Here is a 14,101-nt window from a genome sequence, read left to right as displayed (position 1 = left end):
TATCTGTGTTTTACTTGCATTTTTGTTATATTTATGGCTCAGGACTTTTTCTTTTTTGTCCAAAAATGCCTTTCTTCATATACAAGTGTGTTCTTACAGATTCAGAGGTCTCTTTCAACAGTTTCGTTGCAATGTGTGGTTTAATTATGCACATCTGTTTGGCTTCAGAACTCTCAATTAAAGCCAAAGAACACTCACCAGAAAGGAACTGAGGGTCTGAGAATGTCCGCATCATGATAGAATGGTATGACATCACAACGGGTGGCCAAGAACCTGAGCCAGTGCATTTGGTCAGGAACTATTGTGACATCACTGTACGAACATTCTGTTCAGGTCCCAGAAGGAAATGTGATCATCAGTGTAGATTTCCCTGGACGTCTGAAAGCAGTGCACTGCAGGTGCAACAAATGAAAACATCTGCACAACTTGTGAGAGCTGCAACTTGATAGATGCATACCACATCGATAAAATGGAAGGTATGTCATAAACTGTTATCATAGTACCGTCATTACACTAAGATGAATTGTAATGACAAATGCAGTAGTTTGAGACTTCAATTATACTAAAGTACAATTATACTAAAGTACAGTTATAACTTGAGAGAATAGGAAATCAGTTATAACACATGCTTTCAGAATACAAATGAGTGTCACAAATGAACAATGAATAATTTGTCAGTCTCCTTATTCTCTTCCCATGGTTATTTTTTATTAGCATTTTAATGCAGTTTATCTCCCAAGTTCAAACACTTAAAACACTATATTGTAAACAAAGTATCGGGATATTGTAAGAGGGCATTACAATTACTATTAACAATTATGTTCTCACCTGGTGCAGGATGTCACTGACAGGGCTGGATTAACACACAGGCTAGATATGGCTGAAGCCTACGGCCCCCCACCTGCCAGGGGGCCCCCAATTGGCCAAAAGTTCCACAGTTGGCAGACATGTTATCCTTAATCCCTAGCTTGTAATTATGACACTTCACTATCTATATAAGTCTGTTGTAAAATTCATCTTCTGTGGGAGCTCACAGCAATCTAGAGCCTAGGGGCCCCAGGCCACCTTCATCCGGCCCTGGTCACTGGTGTACTACACTTGTTTTGTTTGTTTTGGAATCTCCCTGTATAGTAAGGTTTAATGCAGCATTTACATTATTTTAACTTGGTATTTCCTTATTATTGTACTTTGCCTTAATGCCATGTTTCCATAGTTTTAATTTGTCATTATAATCTGTACAGCACATTGGGTGTTATATCTAAATAAAATTGCCTTGTCTTGCCACAGCAACCACATCACAGAGAAACAATGCAGACGACCCACCGCGCTGACTACAAGCCCTTCAGTGAACACTACATGAAGATGTTCCAGTACCGCATCATGCCCACCCCTCCCTCCTACGACAGAACACGCCCACCCAAGGTGACCTGCACGCAACCACAGGACAATGGGCACTATACAGACACGTACACACATACAAACACACGAACACACACACGGCCCAGGAGGGTATAGAGTACTAAGAACATGGTTAAGTAATAACCTGGCTTGGTTAAAGGTGGGGTTGCAGGTTAACCACTTTGAGAAAATGTACCTTTATGACATCACGTTGGGGGTTCTGAAGGCGCATAGGAGTCTATGTAGAACCTTAGAATCCTGGGGGAGTTCCCTCAATGTGATGTCATACCTGCAACCCCACCTTTAACCTACAGGAAGTGGGAAACCTGCTAATACAGTAGATAGTACCTGCAGGCATCACTTGGTTAAAAAAATGGCTCTTATATATAGATGATTTACCTCTACCACCAGGTTAACTTAACCCGGTTTACTACTGAACCTGCTTCTTAGTAAACCCCCCAGGTGAAGAACTTTGCAAATGTGAAATCAAACCAAAGAAGGTCCGTCAACCTTCGATACATACTGTACGTGTATGTACAGTATGAGCAGGGAAGCCGACAAAGGGGTCAGCTGTCCCTGGCCCAGGGAGATAGGGGTCCCATAATTGGGCCCTCATTACACTGACTGTATTGGGCGGGGTGGGCTTTTAGATGACTTTGTCCTGGGCCCAGCCAAAGCTGTCAGCGGCCCTGTGTATGAGGCGTAGAACCTAGCACTGTGCAATGTAAAAGGGGCTATAGTGTGCAAGTTAAACTAATTCCTCCTGTCTGTTCCTGTTGCATGTGGCTTTGTGACACAAGGCTCTGTGTCATTGATGATCACAGTTTTATTCAATATCTCACAAAAGCACAATTTAAAAGGTCATATAATTTGCGGCCGAGATGTTGAATGGGGAAAAGTCCCCCAAAAGTTGCCTAGGTGGACAGCGTGGGAACTTTATATTTTCCCCTCGGAGGTGGGATGACACCGAGGAGAACACTCTCTCGAGCAACAGGGAAGAAGGAACCAATTTGACTCTCATTGAACACTAGGTTCTTTCCAATATCCAACTCCCGTCTTGTGGCCTCTCTTTTTGCTGACGCCTCGCCTCCATGGAGAAAACGATACATTTTTCCTGCTGTCAGCCTTGCCACAAGAACTTTTGGGGGACTATTCTTCATTTATCATCCCGTTTGCAAATGAGAAAATTACATTGAATTGAATTGAGCTTTTGCGAGATATTGAAATATTGTCGGTGACGTCATCACAAGGCCACAAGGAGGCAAGTGAGCAAGGGAGGACAGGAGTATGCATGTTAGAAAGAGCACACTATCCACTCAGGGTGGCCAGAGTGTCTGACAAAATAAGCTGGACATTTCAATAGCCCAATCGACACTTTTTCTTGTAAGCAAAGTTGATCTTTATTCAGTGTCCAGGATTAATTGAATTCGTTTTTGAAATCACCACCACCCAGCTGGAGTTATTGGGTATAATTTGACGACTCATTAGGAGGCAGTAGTTGGGAAAAAAAACATTTCCCTCTTTTGCTAAAACAGGAAGACCATACCCCTCTACATCAACACCCCCCAACTGGTACACGCACACACCCTCTTCCTGAACCAGAACACATCTTTCTTCTTTTGTATGACCACTGGCACTGCCCACCCGCATCAACCAAGTATCGTGCCACAGATTCATGCCATGTCTGTGGACATAAATAGTCCATAGTGACGCACATGTTCGTCCTTGTTGTGATTACATAGGAGTTCGGAGGAAGAACATTACATTAGTTGCAGAGCTGCTAGATTCGAGCAAAAAAAAAAAAAAAAAGGCTTTGGTCTTTTGGCGACTTGTTGACTCATTCATGAAATTAATCATGATTCTTCACACTGTACACACAATGAAATTTGATATCTGCATTTGATGGTATTGCAGTTATGGTGCTCTGCCTCATGAATATGTAGTAAGTAATAAACTAGTATTTACTAGTATGACCAAAGAACAGTACACTAAAAATGTCTACTTACGGAAATTCAAAATGGCAGACTTGGAGAAGATCCACTTTCATGTATGAAAAGTGCAATTTTCCCTTTCATAATGAATGCTTAGAATTTGATGGTGGTGGTAAGTATTCATGAAAGCCATTTGTGACCGGACTGCATGAATTCTGAAAATAAACCACTAAAATACTAGACAGTAGCACCACCTTTATGCAGCCTGCCCACTATTGCCCAAAAGGATAATGCTGCTGTATGTACAGTAGTGCTTACCCGCCGATTCTGTTGGTTATTGTAAAGCCTATTGTGTGTAAGCTACACCAAGTGATATTATTTACCCATTCCTTTTAGAGACTTGACACTGTTTACGAATGTTTTCTAGATGGAGGATGACATTTTGGCCAAGTCCCGCAGGTACTGCTACAAGACCAGCAACAGTATCTATGGAAGCTCATGCTTCACTCAGGTGAGTTTTTTTTATGATATTGCATCTCGGAGTCGGTGAGGAAAGTGTTGGTATGGGATACTAGAAATAGGCCAAGAAGGTCTATTTTACAAATAGCTAAGTTTCCATTCTGTAAATGTATTTTTATTTAGAAGCTTTACTGTATGTGTGCCTTCCCGAGAGTTGGTGCACAGCTTTTCATTCCTTTCACAGTTAATAATGATCAATCTGGCCATCATCTATCAGTCCAGCTTACTGTACATCAGTGGTCTCCAATCATTTTTCCAGAGGGCCAAATTATGTGGAACAAATCAGGTGGAGGGTCAAATAAATCGCCAGACCGTAAGGCCACAGATGGCACACATACTGTATGTTTTGTTCCAACCTCATGGCCGGACAAATGTTGGCCATGCCCAGGCCGGATCTGGCCCGCAGGCCGCCATTTGGAGACCACTGCTGTACATGCTCAGAGACATACTGGGTAACCCAAAATTAAATGTACAGTATGCTGTACTGTATATTCTTGAGCCAGGGAAAGGGAATCGTGTCATCAAGCTGAAGCACTTTCTTCAATGTCTTCTCCTTTTGTGCTTGCAGAAGGGAAAGTGCCTGACTGCGACTGTCCTGGGGAAAAAAACTGAGCCCGCACCCCCTAAGGAGGAGGAGCAGAAAGAGGCCCAAGCGGGGAGTCCTTCCACTGGAGATGAGAAGAAGCCGTCTGCAGCTCCCCCTAAGGCAGAGTCCACAGAGACGCCCACCTCCACCACTCTGGCCGCAACCTCTGACACCACAGCAACCACCACCCCCACCACCAACAGCAGCAGCGACAAGACATCATCGCCTTCGTCTGCTGCTAAGGAAACCTCAGTCTCGGCAGCCGCCACCAAGCAATGCAGTGATGGTGACGCACCGACCGTCACCTCGCCTGCCCCTTCATCTGCTGCCCCTGACACTTCCTCAGCCAAGGACTCCAAGGACGCATCTCCAGGCAACCCAAGCATCAAAGCAACTGGGAAGTGCAGTGACACCAGCGTCGTGAAGGACGCCGCTTTGCCTGTTGCCGGCGACGCCACTAAGGCCGCAGACAAGCTTCCACAAATTGGCAGCGGAGAAGGTAAAAGCATGACCTTGTAGGTTAGGTATCGTAGCTCATGTGGCTAGTAACCTTTGGGGTCATCCCTATGATCCCCAGGTCCTATGTTCCCTAAGTTGCGGGGAACATAGAACCCTTGAAAAAAGGGTCCTAAGTTCCCCGCTGCTTCCAAGTGGACTGGCGCATGGCAAAGTGCAGGTTGTTGCTGCACCTCTGACAGGTTAGGTTTAGGGATAGTTTTGGTCAGGGCACAAATTTACAACTCAGAAACATTGCATTACTGACAGGTTAGGTTTAGGAATGGTTTTGGGAAGGGCACAATTTGAAAACTTGGAAACATACAATGCGAGGAACTTAGGACCCTTTTAAAAAAAAAAGGGTTCTATGTTCCCCGCTGCTTCCAAGTAGACTGCTGCCGCATGGCAAAGCGCAGGTTGTTGTTGCACTTCTGACAGGTTAGGTTTAAGGATGGTTTTGGGAAGGGCACAATTTGAAAACTCGGAAACATACAATGCGGAGAACATAGAACCCTTTTTTAGAAAAAGGGTCCTAAGTTCCCCGGTCCCATACAAAGACAGGGGAACATAGGACCCGGGAAACATATGTTCGCTCCCTAACCTTTCGCTGCACTCTAAGCTACGCATGAACAACTATGTGTAGTTTGCCCTTGTCAAGAAAGATCTTTCCTTTTTTTCTCCCTCCGTGCTCTAAAGTAGTTAACGACGACACACTACAGCCCTCTTCTGTGCCCTTCCCAGCCATTGGTCAAATTGTCAGAGGAACCATTTTTCACATGGATGGCTACCCTTAGTAAGCCCCTGTGACATTAATTCAGATCTTTCCCCATCATTACCTAATAGGCTGCAGAGCAGATAAAAGGTCCCACAGCAATAATTACAGAGCATTCTGGGTAATCGGAGCAGTCATCCAAACCTAGCCAGCTAAGGAAGTCCATAAATAGTGGCTGTGGTGGTGGACCAAAGCCACATACAGTAACAGCGGCTGCATCGCTCATAGGCTACTGTGTAGGTTTATATTTTAGGAAGCCATGGAAGCCAACAAAGGGGGTGCACAGGGGTCAGTTGTCCCAGGCCCAGGGGGCCCCAGATGTGGGTGCTCATTAGTGAAAGCCCATTGGGAAACTCCAAACTCCAACTCCCATTGTCATTGTGACACAGCACTCCACAGCACACAAGTGAACACTGCACACAACGAAATTGCATTTATGCCTCACCCGTGCAAGGGGGCAGCCCTCAGTGGCGCCCCATGGGGAGCAGTGCGGTGGGACGGTACCATGCTCAGGGTACCTCAGTCATGGAGGAGGATGGGGGAGAGCACTGGTTGATTACTCCCCCCACCAACCTGGCGGGTCGGGAGTCGAACCGGCAACCTCTGGGATACAAGTCTGACACCCTAACCGCTCACCCATGACTGCCCATTACATTGTGTATTTAGTTTGGGGGCCTTTAAGATTACTTTGTCTCAGGCTCGGCTAAAGTGGTCAGCAGCCCTGCTTTAGGTCTAGTGGTTCAAGATCTTTATGGCACATTTCACACAATGTCAATCTCTTACAGTCAAAGTTGGCACAAGTCTGAGAGCAAGGTATTGGTACCTGTCTGCGATGTCTGTCCCTTCTTGCCTTGTCATATCCGTTCAGTCTGCCTGTCTATTAGCTGGGGAAATGAAACCATCTGGAGAGGAAGTCGCAGAGATGGAGATGGTGAGTCACTGCAGCTGATAGTGTGGTCCGGGGCCCCTCAGCCTCAGAGGGCTTCCGGCAGTGATGAGTTTACAGCTGCTGTGGACTAGAGACGTGCCCGAGTCGCACACAGGGGAGCCTACAAGGGGGGACAAAAGTCAGTCGGCCCGGACCCAGGGAGAGTATATACATTACATTGTATATGTTGAGTGGGTGATCTCTAGGAAATAAACACTTTTTAAGATTCTTTTCTTCAGAAACTAATAAACTTCCACTTATTTCAGACTTCACTCTAATAATCACCTGTTGAGACCAGAGATACTATAAAAAAAGACTACATTGCAGAATTCTTTGCTTTTTGAACCTAGGATCTCCATTTTGGAAGATTTAAGTCATTTCTTCGGGGCAGCTGACTGGGTCTCCTCCGCAAAGGGGTTCCTTGTCCCTGCCTCAGAATTTGGGTTCTCATTACATTGCATGTATTGGGGTTTGGGTCTTTGTCCTGGGCCTGGCCAAAGCTGTCACCAGCGCTGGATTTCTTCATCCCATCCCCTTTTCTACGTGTGCTGTTTGTTTAGGTGGTTTGGCGCAGCAGGTTCCTCCAAAACGAGAGGCTTGGAAGCTGAAGTCCACCACCTCCTATGAGGACTTCCTGAGGGATATGTGCAACTCGGTGCGCCAGGAGCGCTTGCTCAACCAGCGCTGTGCCACCAAAACCAGCGCTGTCCTAACAGGTACGCACAGCACACATCCCCGTCCATCATGGACCTCATGTACTATAAAGCCCCAGCCACATGGCTATGTTATCGAGTGAATCTGATAAGTGTTACAATCTATGAATTATTATTATTTATTTTTTTAATCATTTTGGCCTCGCATCCACATGGCATTGGTGTTTTGGGTACCTCAAAACGGTTTCCAGAGGGGAAAAATCTGGCAATGTTGCCGTCGCCGTCTGGATGATTTGAACGGATTTGTTTGCATGGATTTTCTGCTGAGTCATTGCGTGTGTAAAAATTTGAAAAGACATGTGCATAAAAAAATGAGATGCATAAACACACCTCCCCATGGTACATCTTGTTTGACTTGAAATTCAGTACACATGCGCTTTTTTAAAGTTTAAGTCATTCTTAGTCAAGAAAGGATGCGGTGCATACTGCGCACATCCAGCAGGTGCAGGACAAAAGGGACAGACAACTGTGAAAAAAAGGTTGGATGTTCACATTTGCTCCCGTTTTGCTTATTTATCCTTTCTTTTCCCAAGTGAACTTTTTTCGAGCTACTCACTCTTCATCATACTTGAACAAAGCTAGACACACGTCATACTCATTATTAGTAACATAATGGCTCAAATGACACATCAGTCAAGTTGTGATAGGATGGTTAAATCTAATACAGAAAAGTGCATCCCAAAGTATTTACTGGCAGTCAGACTCACTGCATTCGAATATTTGTGTGAGAAGTTATGTAGTATGTAGCTTTTTTGGTGCATTTGCAAACTTTGTTCATGAGGCCTCATCTCACTCACTATGTATTGGCATCTCCATATATCCACAAAGTATCTTCTTGTACGTGTTTTTGCTCTTGGAAGATTTGGATATTGGTTAAAAAAGCCAGTGTCCCAACTTACCTGACCATGTTACTCAGAGTATATCCATGAGAAAAATCAGGAAGAGTCAGAACTATAGTCTATTTAAGCTTCTGTTGTTTAGCAACTTACTTGGATGTGTCCATAAATACACCACTAATCTATGACTGATCTATGCTTTATGAGTTTTACTTTAAGTACTTTATAAATGTATTTCAAGTCCCACATCATAGATCAGCACACTATTTGAATCCCACATGGCAACTGCGGGACTGTATACAAAATCTACTTCCCTAAAAGCCACCACAAGAGGGAGAGGTATAGCCAGAGGCTCAGACTGAGCCATAAACCCTTCAGAGTTGATGACAGCAAGTCATAACTTTCCCAATCACCAGTGTGCACGTGTGTGTGTGTGTGTGTGTGTGTGTGTGTGTGTGTGTGTGTGTGTGTGTGTGTGTGTGTGTGTGTGTGTGTGTGTGTGTGTGTGTGTGTGTGTGTGTGTGTGTGTGTGTGTGTGTGTGTGTGCGCGTATTTTACCTGTATTGTGCAGGTCTTCAGACACAGCACAGCGCTATCCACAAAGGCCACGTCCGCAAGTTCCCCCAAGATGACATATCCAGCAGGCTCTTCTCCTACCGGCTACCAAGGTACACAGGTACCTTCTTCCAGGACTTATGAACGCTGTTAGCCTAGTTACTAGACCAAACCTACTGGCAGAATATGTTTGTTTGGTTTTTTTGTTTTTGTTTTTTTTGGGCGGGGGTTTGCCTGGCGGGTTGGTCTAGCCAAGGCCACCGCTAGACATAAGCAGAGTACACTGAGTGTTTAGGGCACCAACCTGTGCTTGGGGCACCAACCACTTTGCCCCCAGAATTGGGGCCTCTGAAATTGAGATGGACTAAAAAAAAAGTCATGAAAAAATATTGAATTATATTACGAAACATATATTTATTAGTTAGTAGATTTTTATTTTTGTTATTATTTAATTATGAGGAGGAACTCCTGAACAGTTATGCTTAAGGCCTACAAAACCTTAGCAGCGTCCCTGGGCCCTGCCTCGCACCATAGGGGGTAATCATAGCTGGGCCAAGAACCTGGCCTGGCTCTGTCATCTTCTTATTACGCCGCTCGATGTGGTTTTGAATCTGTGTAGCAAGTCACTGGGATGGAATTTGCAAGGTGACGATGCCAATTGGAGGCTAACCATCGGTCCAACAGCGCTGCCTATGGTGCAAACCCAGACTATACATTTTATGGAGACAAGTTCAGAACTGTTTCTTGCAGCTTGCTGAAATAGACCAAACTAAAAGCTATGCCACCAGCAATTACATGATAATTGTAGCTTAGCCCCTGGTTGTACAGTATTATAGTGTGACTATGCTCCATACATTTGATCATTTTCCCATGTAACCCCTGCAGTGTGCCCGCATACCCATAGAGCAGTGGTTCTCAACCTTTTTTTGAGCAAACGCCCCTTGACCTCACCATGAGCCTGCCAACGCCCCCTTAACCACATCAGAAGTCTTCAAACGCTCCCTTAATGTTAAAAAATTAAATGGTCTAATACCCCCCAATGGCAACTAAGCTCCACCCCTTCTCAGCTGTATCCTTCTCAACGCCCCCTGGGGGGCTGTAGAGCCCCGTTGAGAAACACTACTATAGAGGTACACATAACACTGGTTGGGAATCACTGGCTTAAGCCATCACAAATTGGGAGATTGAAAAATTGAGCGAACAAGAGGCTACACATTTTGCAACTGTTAACATTGTTTCATTCCTTCTCCCAGGCGTCTGTGCTTCGTGTCGGAGTACACGGACAAGTTTGGACTCCTGCAGAGGCCGTCGTTGCCTCCCAGCGCAGGGCGTAACCTGAGGCCCGCTACGGCGGTCCGGGCACAGGTCGTCACCCAGCAGACGCCGGCCCTGGCACCGGCACCGGGGCCACTGGCACCTAAACGCTGTGTCACCATGTGCTCTGAATACACGTCCAGCTACCGCCACCCGGTAAGGACAAAGTGAAGTGGCATACACGTGGCTATAGAAAGGGACGGATCATGACTGCATGGGTCCCTGGGCCAAACAACAAGAAAAGTTGTTAAAAGTGCAATTTTAACCCAACTTGAGAATTGAAATATGTATGGAGACTTGGGCTTCAGGGCCCCCTTGGCTCTTGGGCCCCTGTGCCTGGGCCCGGTAGGCCCATGGAGTTATCCATCCTTGGCTGCAGATAAGAGTAGAGGGATGAAGGGCTGTGAATGCATAGATGAATACTAGATGCCCAGGGCCAGATCAACGCACAGGCCAGATATGGCTACAGCCTAGGGCCCCCCACCTGCCAGGCCAAAGGGGACTGGCCAAAGGAGGGGATCAATAATTGGAGAATTGGGGAAAAAATGCAATATTGAAAAACGTGTCTGCAAATGTGTTATTCCTAGTTTGGAATTATGACCCGGCCTATGCACAAATTGCCTCTTAAGAGGGCTTCCGGTAACCTGTAGCCTAGGGGCCCCAGCCCATTTGAATCTGGCCCTTCTAGATGCTAGGTTCAGGCTTTGGCGTGGCCCATGCCTGGGCTCCGCCCTCTTGGACAGGTATCATGGTATTCTTCATTCATGTTATGCCACCTACAGGATAATCTGTGTATCACCTTGTCACTAATTGATGGTAGCATCGTTAACATGGTTGCGATCTGACTTCCTTCATCCCTATGCTGTGAATGTACATGTTTGCATTAACACTGTTAAAAAAAAAAAAAAACAAGACTGAGAATATCTAGCGTCACATTTTTTGCAACTTTCAACAAAATACATCTGAAGTGTGCATTAGAAAAGAATAACTAAAACGGTTCATGTCACCCAGAAGAAATATTGCACTGCACAGTCTCCAAAAGCAGGTGGACATGCACGTCTGTAATTCTCTGCATCCTTTGTATTGAAAATCCTTTCCTTTCTGTGGTCCATTTTTAGTTTCTTTTAAAAATTGATGTGCAAGTTTGTTCTCAGCATGTTCTTTTAAAAACTATTGAAGTCATCAGTGCCCATTGTGATGACTTTGCGCTTTCTTCCTTAGAGCACCAGGACCATCAGGCCAAAGACAGGTTGAATCTTGGGGAAGATGATTCAACCAAACTAGAATCATCTTCAGAACAGCAAATCTCCACATTAAACTAAGACCAAGTTCCACGGATGTATTTTACTTTAACCCCCAGAGGCCCAACATTATAATATTGCATTAAAGTCTATGAAAGTTAACATTCTCCCCTCCTTTTTTAAAACCACATTTACATATTATCATACATCGATTGTTTAGGTCTGACTGCAGCAGTTCTAGGTGGCAGAAAGTGTTAATAGACCTGTTCACCTCTTTTGCTATAAAGACATTCGACTTGGGAAACTGCCTTTGGCAAACAGCACATTGTTATGGACGATATAAATCAAGACAAAATGTAATGCAAGTCCAATTGGTTATTTGCGTATTGTAGCATTAGTCCAGTTGCTTAAAACTCAAGTCCTTGGATGATTTGATAATTGGATAGTTAAAAAACACAATAATACTGATCACTGATTCTTGTAACTTATCTTTAAATGAGATTTTTAACTTTAGTACAGTAGGTGGGCGTGGGAGTGTGGAATGTATGAATTTTCTATGAATACATACAGACAGAAATTTGGTAAAACATTTAACACTTCAAACTGACAGTTATGCTGCATTTTGTAATTGCTTGAAATATAATTAGTTGTTAAATTTCATGATGGCAGACACCAGTCAGAGCCATCACAAGTTCAGCGTGAAGGAAATTAAGGGAATAGGATGCCCGCCTCTGCTTTTCCGAAAAGAATAACAGCTTTCTGAATTACCACAATTAGAATAAGGAATAGACAGACAACATGCGGTATGATTCATTGTTTTTTCTCTGTGTTTGTAGCCTATACAGTCTGCATCCAGTTTTTAAAATGTGGGACTCATTTTTGTTCTTTCGTACTGTAAAAAAAGTAGTAATATGACTATTGTTGTTGTTTTGGTTTTGTAAACAAATATATCTGTGACTCTGTATCAGCAGGGAAGAAAATACCAGCAGTTACAGTACACACCTCATTCTTCCTCATGCCACAAACACACTAAAAGTGACTAGCGCGACACCGGCAACAGAAGTAATTGACTTTGTATGGAGTCGCTGGTGGCAGAACAGGCAAAAGCGATTGGGGCGACGAGTGGGGATTTCAGCGAGTTTGTAGTTCAACTTCAGTGAATATAAAGCAAATGAGCTAGGATGCGGTTTAACGACAACCGCCACAGCCAATTGGGAATGTCAGGATGCTTTTAAGAGTCATTCTCTGTCACTTTTATCGCTCGTGTCACTCTTGATATGAAGACAGTCCAGTGACTCTTAAACTCTCCTAAAATGTAATAATAGTCATTTCTGCATCAGATGCTTCGAACAACATCGAACAGGTTCATTTTATGTTTAAACTTAAATGTCCATATTTGGGTTTCTGGGGGTTGAGGAAAAATTAAAAATAAAATCAATCTAGCACAACTTGAACTGCCTTTGAACTTTCCCTGGTCCATACTGCGGATAAAAATGTCAGCTTCCTAATCACCCTGGAAACACCGCCAAGTCGTTTGATATGCGGCTTTGAAAAGGACATGACCCAATAAAATAACAGACTACGGCAATGGTTGGGCTGTCCAATCACAGCGCAGCTGTTCAAAGTAACCTCCAATCAGCTTTTACCAGCCGATGTTTAGCCGCCTAATTAAGATTCTTGCCGAGCCGCCACGAGGATGGTTAACAGGCCTCTGGGAAGCTTCGCATTAGAGGCCGATGCCCTAGAATAATAACAGTCGAAAGGCTACCCGGGCTGGCAGTCTGGCTGGCCGGGTCATGTGTGCGTCAGAGGGCCCTGATGTGAGAGTGAGAGATGTGAGCGCGAGATTTCTCCGAGCCAAGGAATGGCATCATGGTCTGGGCACTCAGAACAGCAATACTCAAGGAAAGGAAGTAGCAGCTGTGGCCTAGTAGTTAGGGATGTGGTCTGTAAATCCAGGGGTTGTAGGTTCAAATCCCACCTGGCCTCTCCCTATATCACCATCCACAGATGGCTCCAGGGACTGTATCCAATACCCTGAAAAACAATAATTGCATGTCGCTTTGAATAAAAGTGCCAGCTAAGTGTAATGTAAATGTAATACAGTGCACCCAAACTTGCATCCTTTCCTCTTGACCTCTGTCCTTGTTGTCAACTTGAGTAAAGTCAGTGTTTTCTATTGGAGATTTATCTAACACTTAAAATAAATCTCTGAAAAGTAACACTTCCATGTCAAACCAACTTCGAAACATAGGCAAATGTCGTCCTGTGCCACAAGGCTCAATTTCTTTCCCAGATAGCTGTAGTTTGAATGTTAATTGAAAGTCTACATTCTTGACGAAAGGTTGGAGAAATGGCTTGAATCCGAGGTCGAGACGAGAGAAGAGACGGTGGTTTAGGACTGAGGAGTGTCCTACAAAATGTGAGAGTGTGTGTGTGAGACAAGCTTTCGTCATTAGTCATCTGTAAATGATCCTCCTTGCACTCTTCGCAACCTCAACGCATGAGGTCATTTCGGCCCAATGTGATATAAAGCAAACGCAACTGTCCAAAGTAAGCAATCATCTCTTCTACAGTTATAAAGCAAGGTCACACGGTCAGGGAAATCGCAGCAGAATTCCTGTCCACATGCATGCCTTTGACCTCATTTCTTTTCTCAGTTTGCCCTTTAGGTTGCTTAAGAGGTTATCCATTTCCAATAAAACAAAATGTATGCATACTGTACATCTGAAATGTAGTAGATCTAGATATGATCAACAGAATATTGGAATTTAGAACATTCTTAGTACATCAACAACATATAAACATTGTCA

The 14,101-nt window shown here is 44.3% G+C and overlaps 1 protein-coding gene across 1 annotated transcript; it reads left to right on the top strand.

The window, feature by feature from the left end:
* The first annotated feature begins 340 nt into the window (after positions 1 to 340).
* LOC134436922 (mucin-2-like) lies at positions 341 to 11,450 on the top strand. Its single transcript, XM_063186262.1, has 8 exons — positions 341 to 476; positions 1,288 to 1,422; positions 3,757 to 3,840; positions 4,417 to 4,933; positions 7,190 to 7,345; positions 8,750 to 8,846; positions 9,987 to 10,203; positions 11,269 to 11,450. The coding sequence occupies exons 1-8, from the start codon at positions 450 to 452 to the stop codon at positions 11,299 to 11,301; spliced, it is 1,266 nt and encodes a 421-aa protein (XP_063042332.1). The 5' UTR covers positions 341 to 449; the 3' UTR covers positions 11,302 to 11,450.
* Positions 11,451 to 14,101: the final 2,651 nt, after the last annotated feature.

This window comes from Engraulis encrasicolus, chromosome 21 (assembly GCF_034702125.1).
Source record: "Engraulis encrasicolus isolate BLACKSEA-1 chromosome 21, IST_EnEncr_1.0, whole genome shotgun sequence".
Classification (NCBI taxonomy): Eukaryota; Metazoa; Chordata; class Actinopteri; order Clupeiformes; family Engraulidae; genus Engraulis; species Engraulis encrasicolus.
This window is presented reverse-complemented; position numbering and strand designations above follow the sequence as displayed.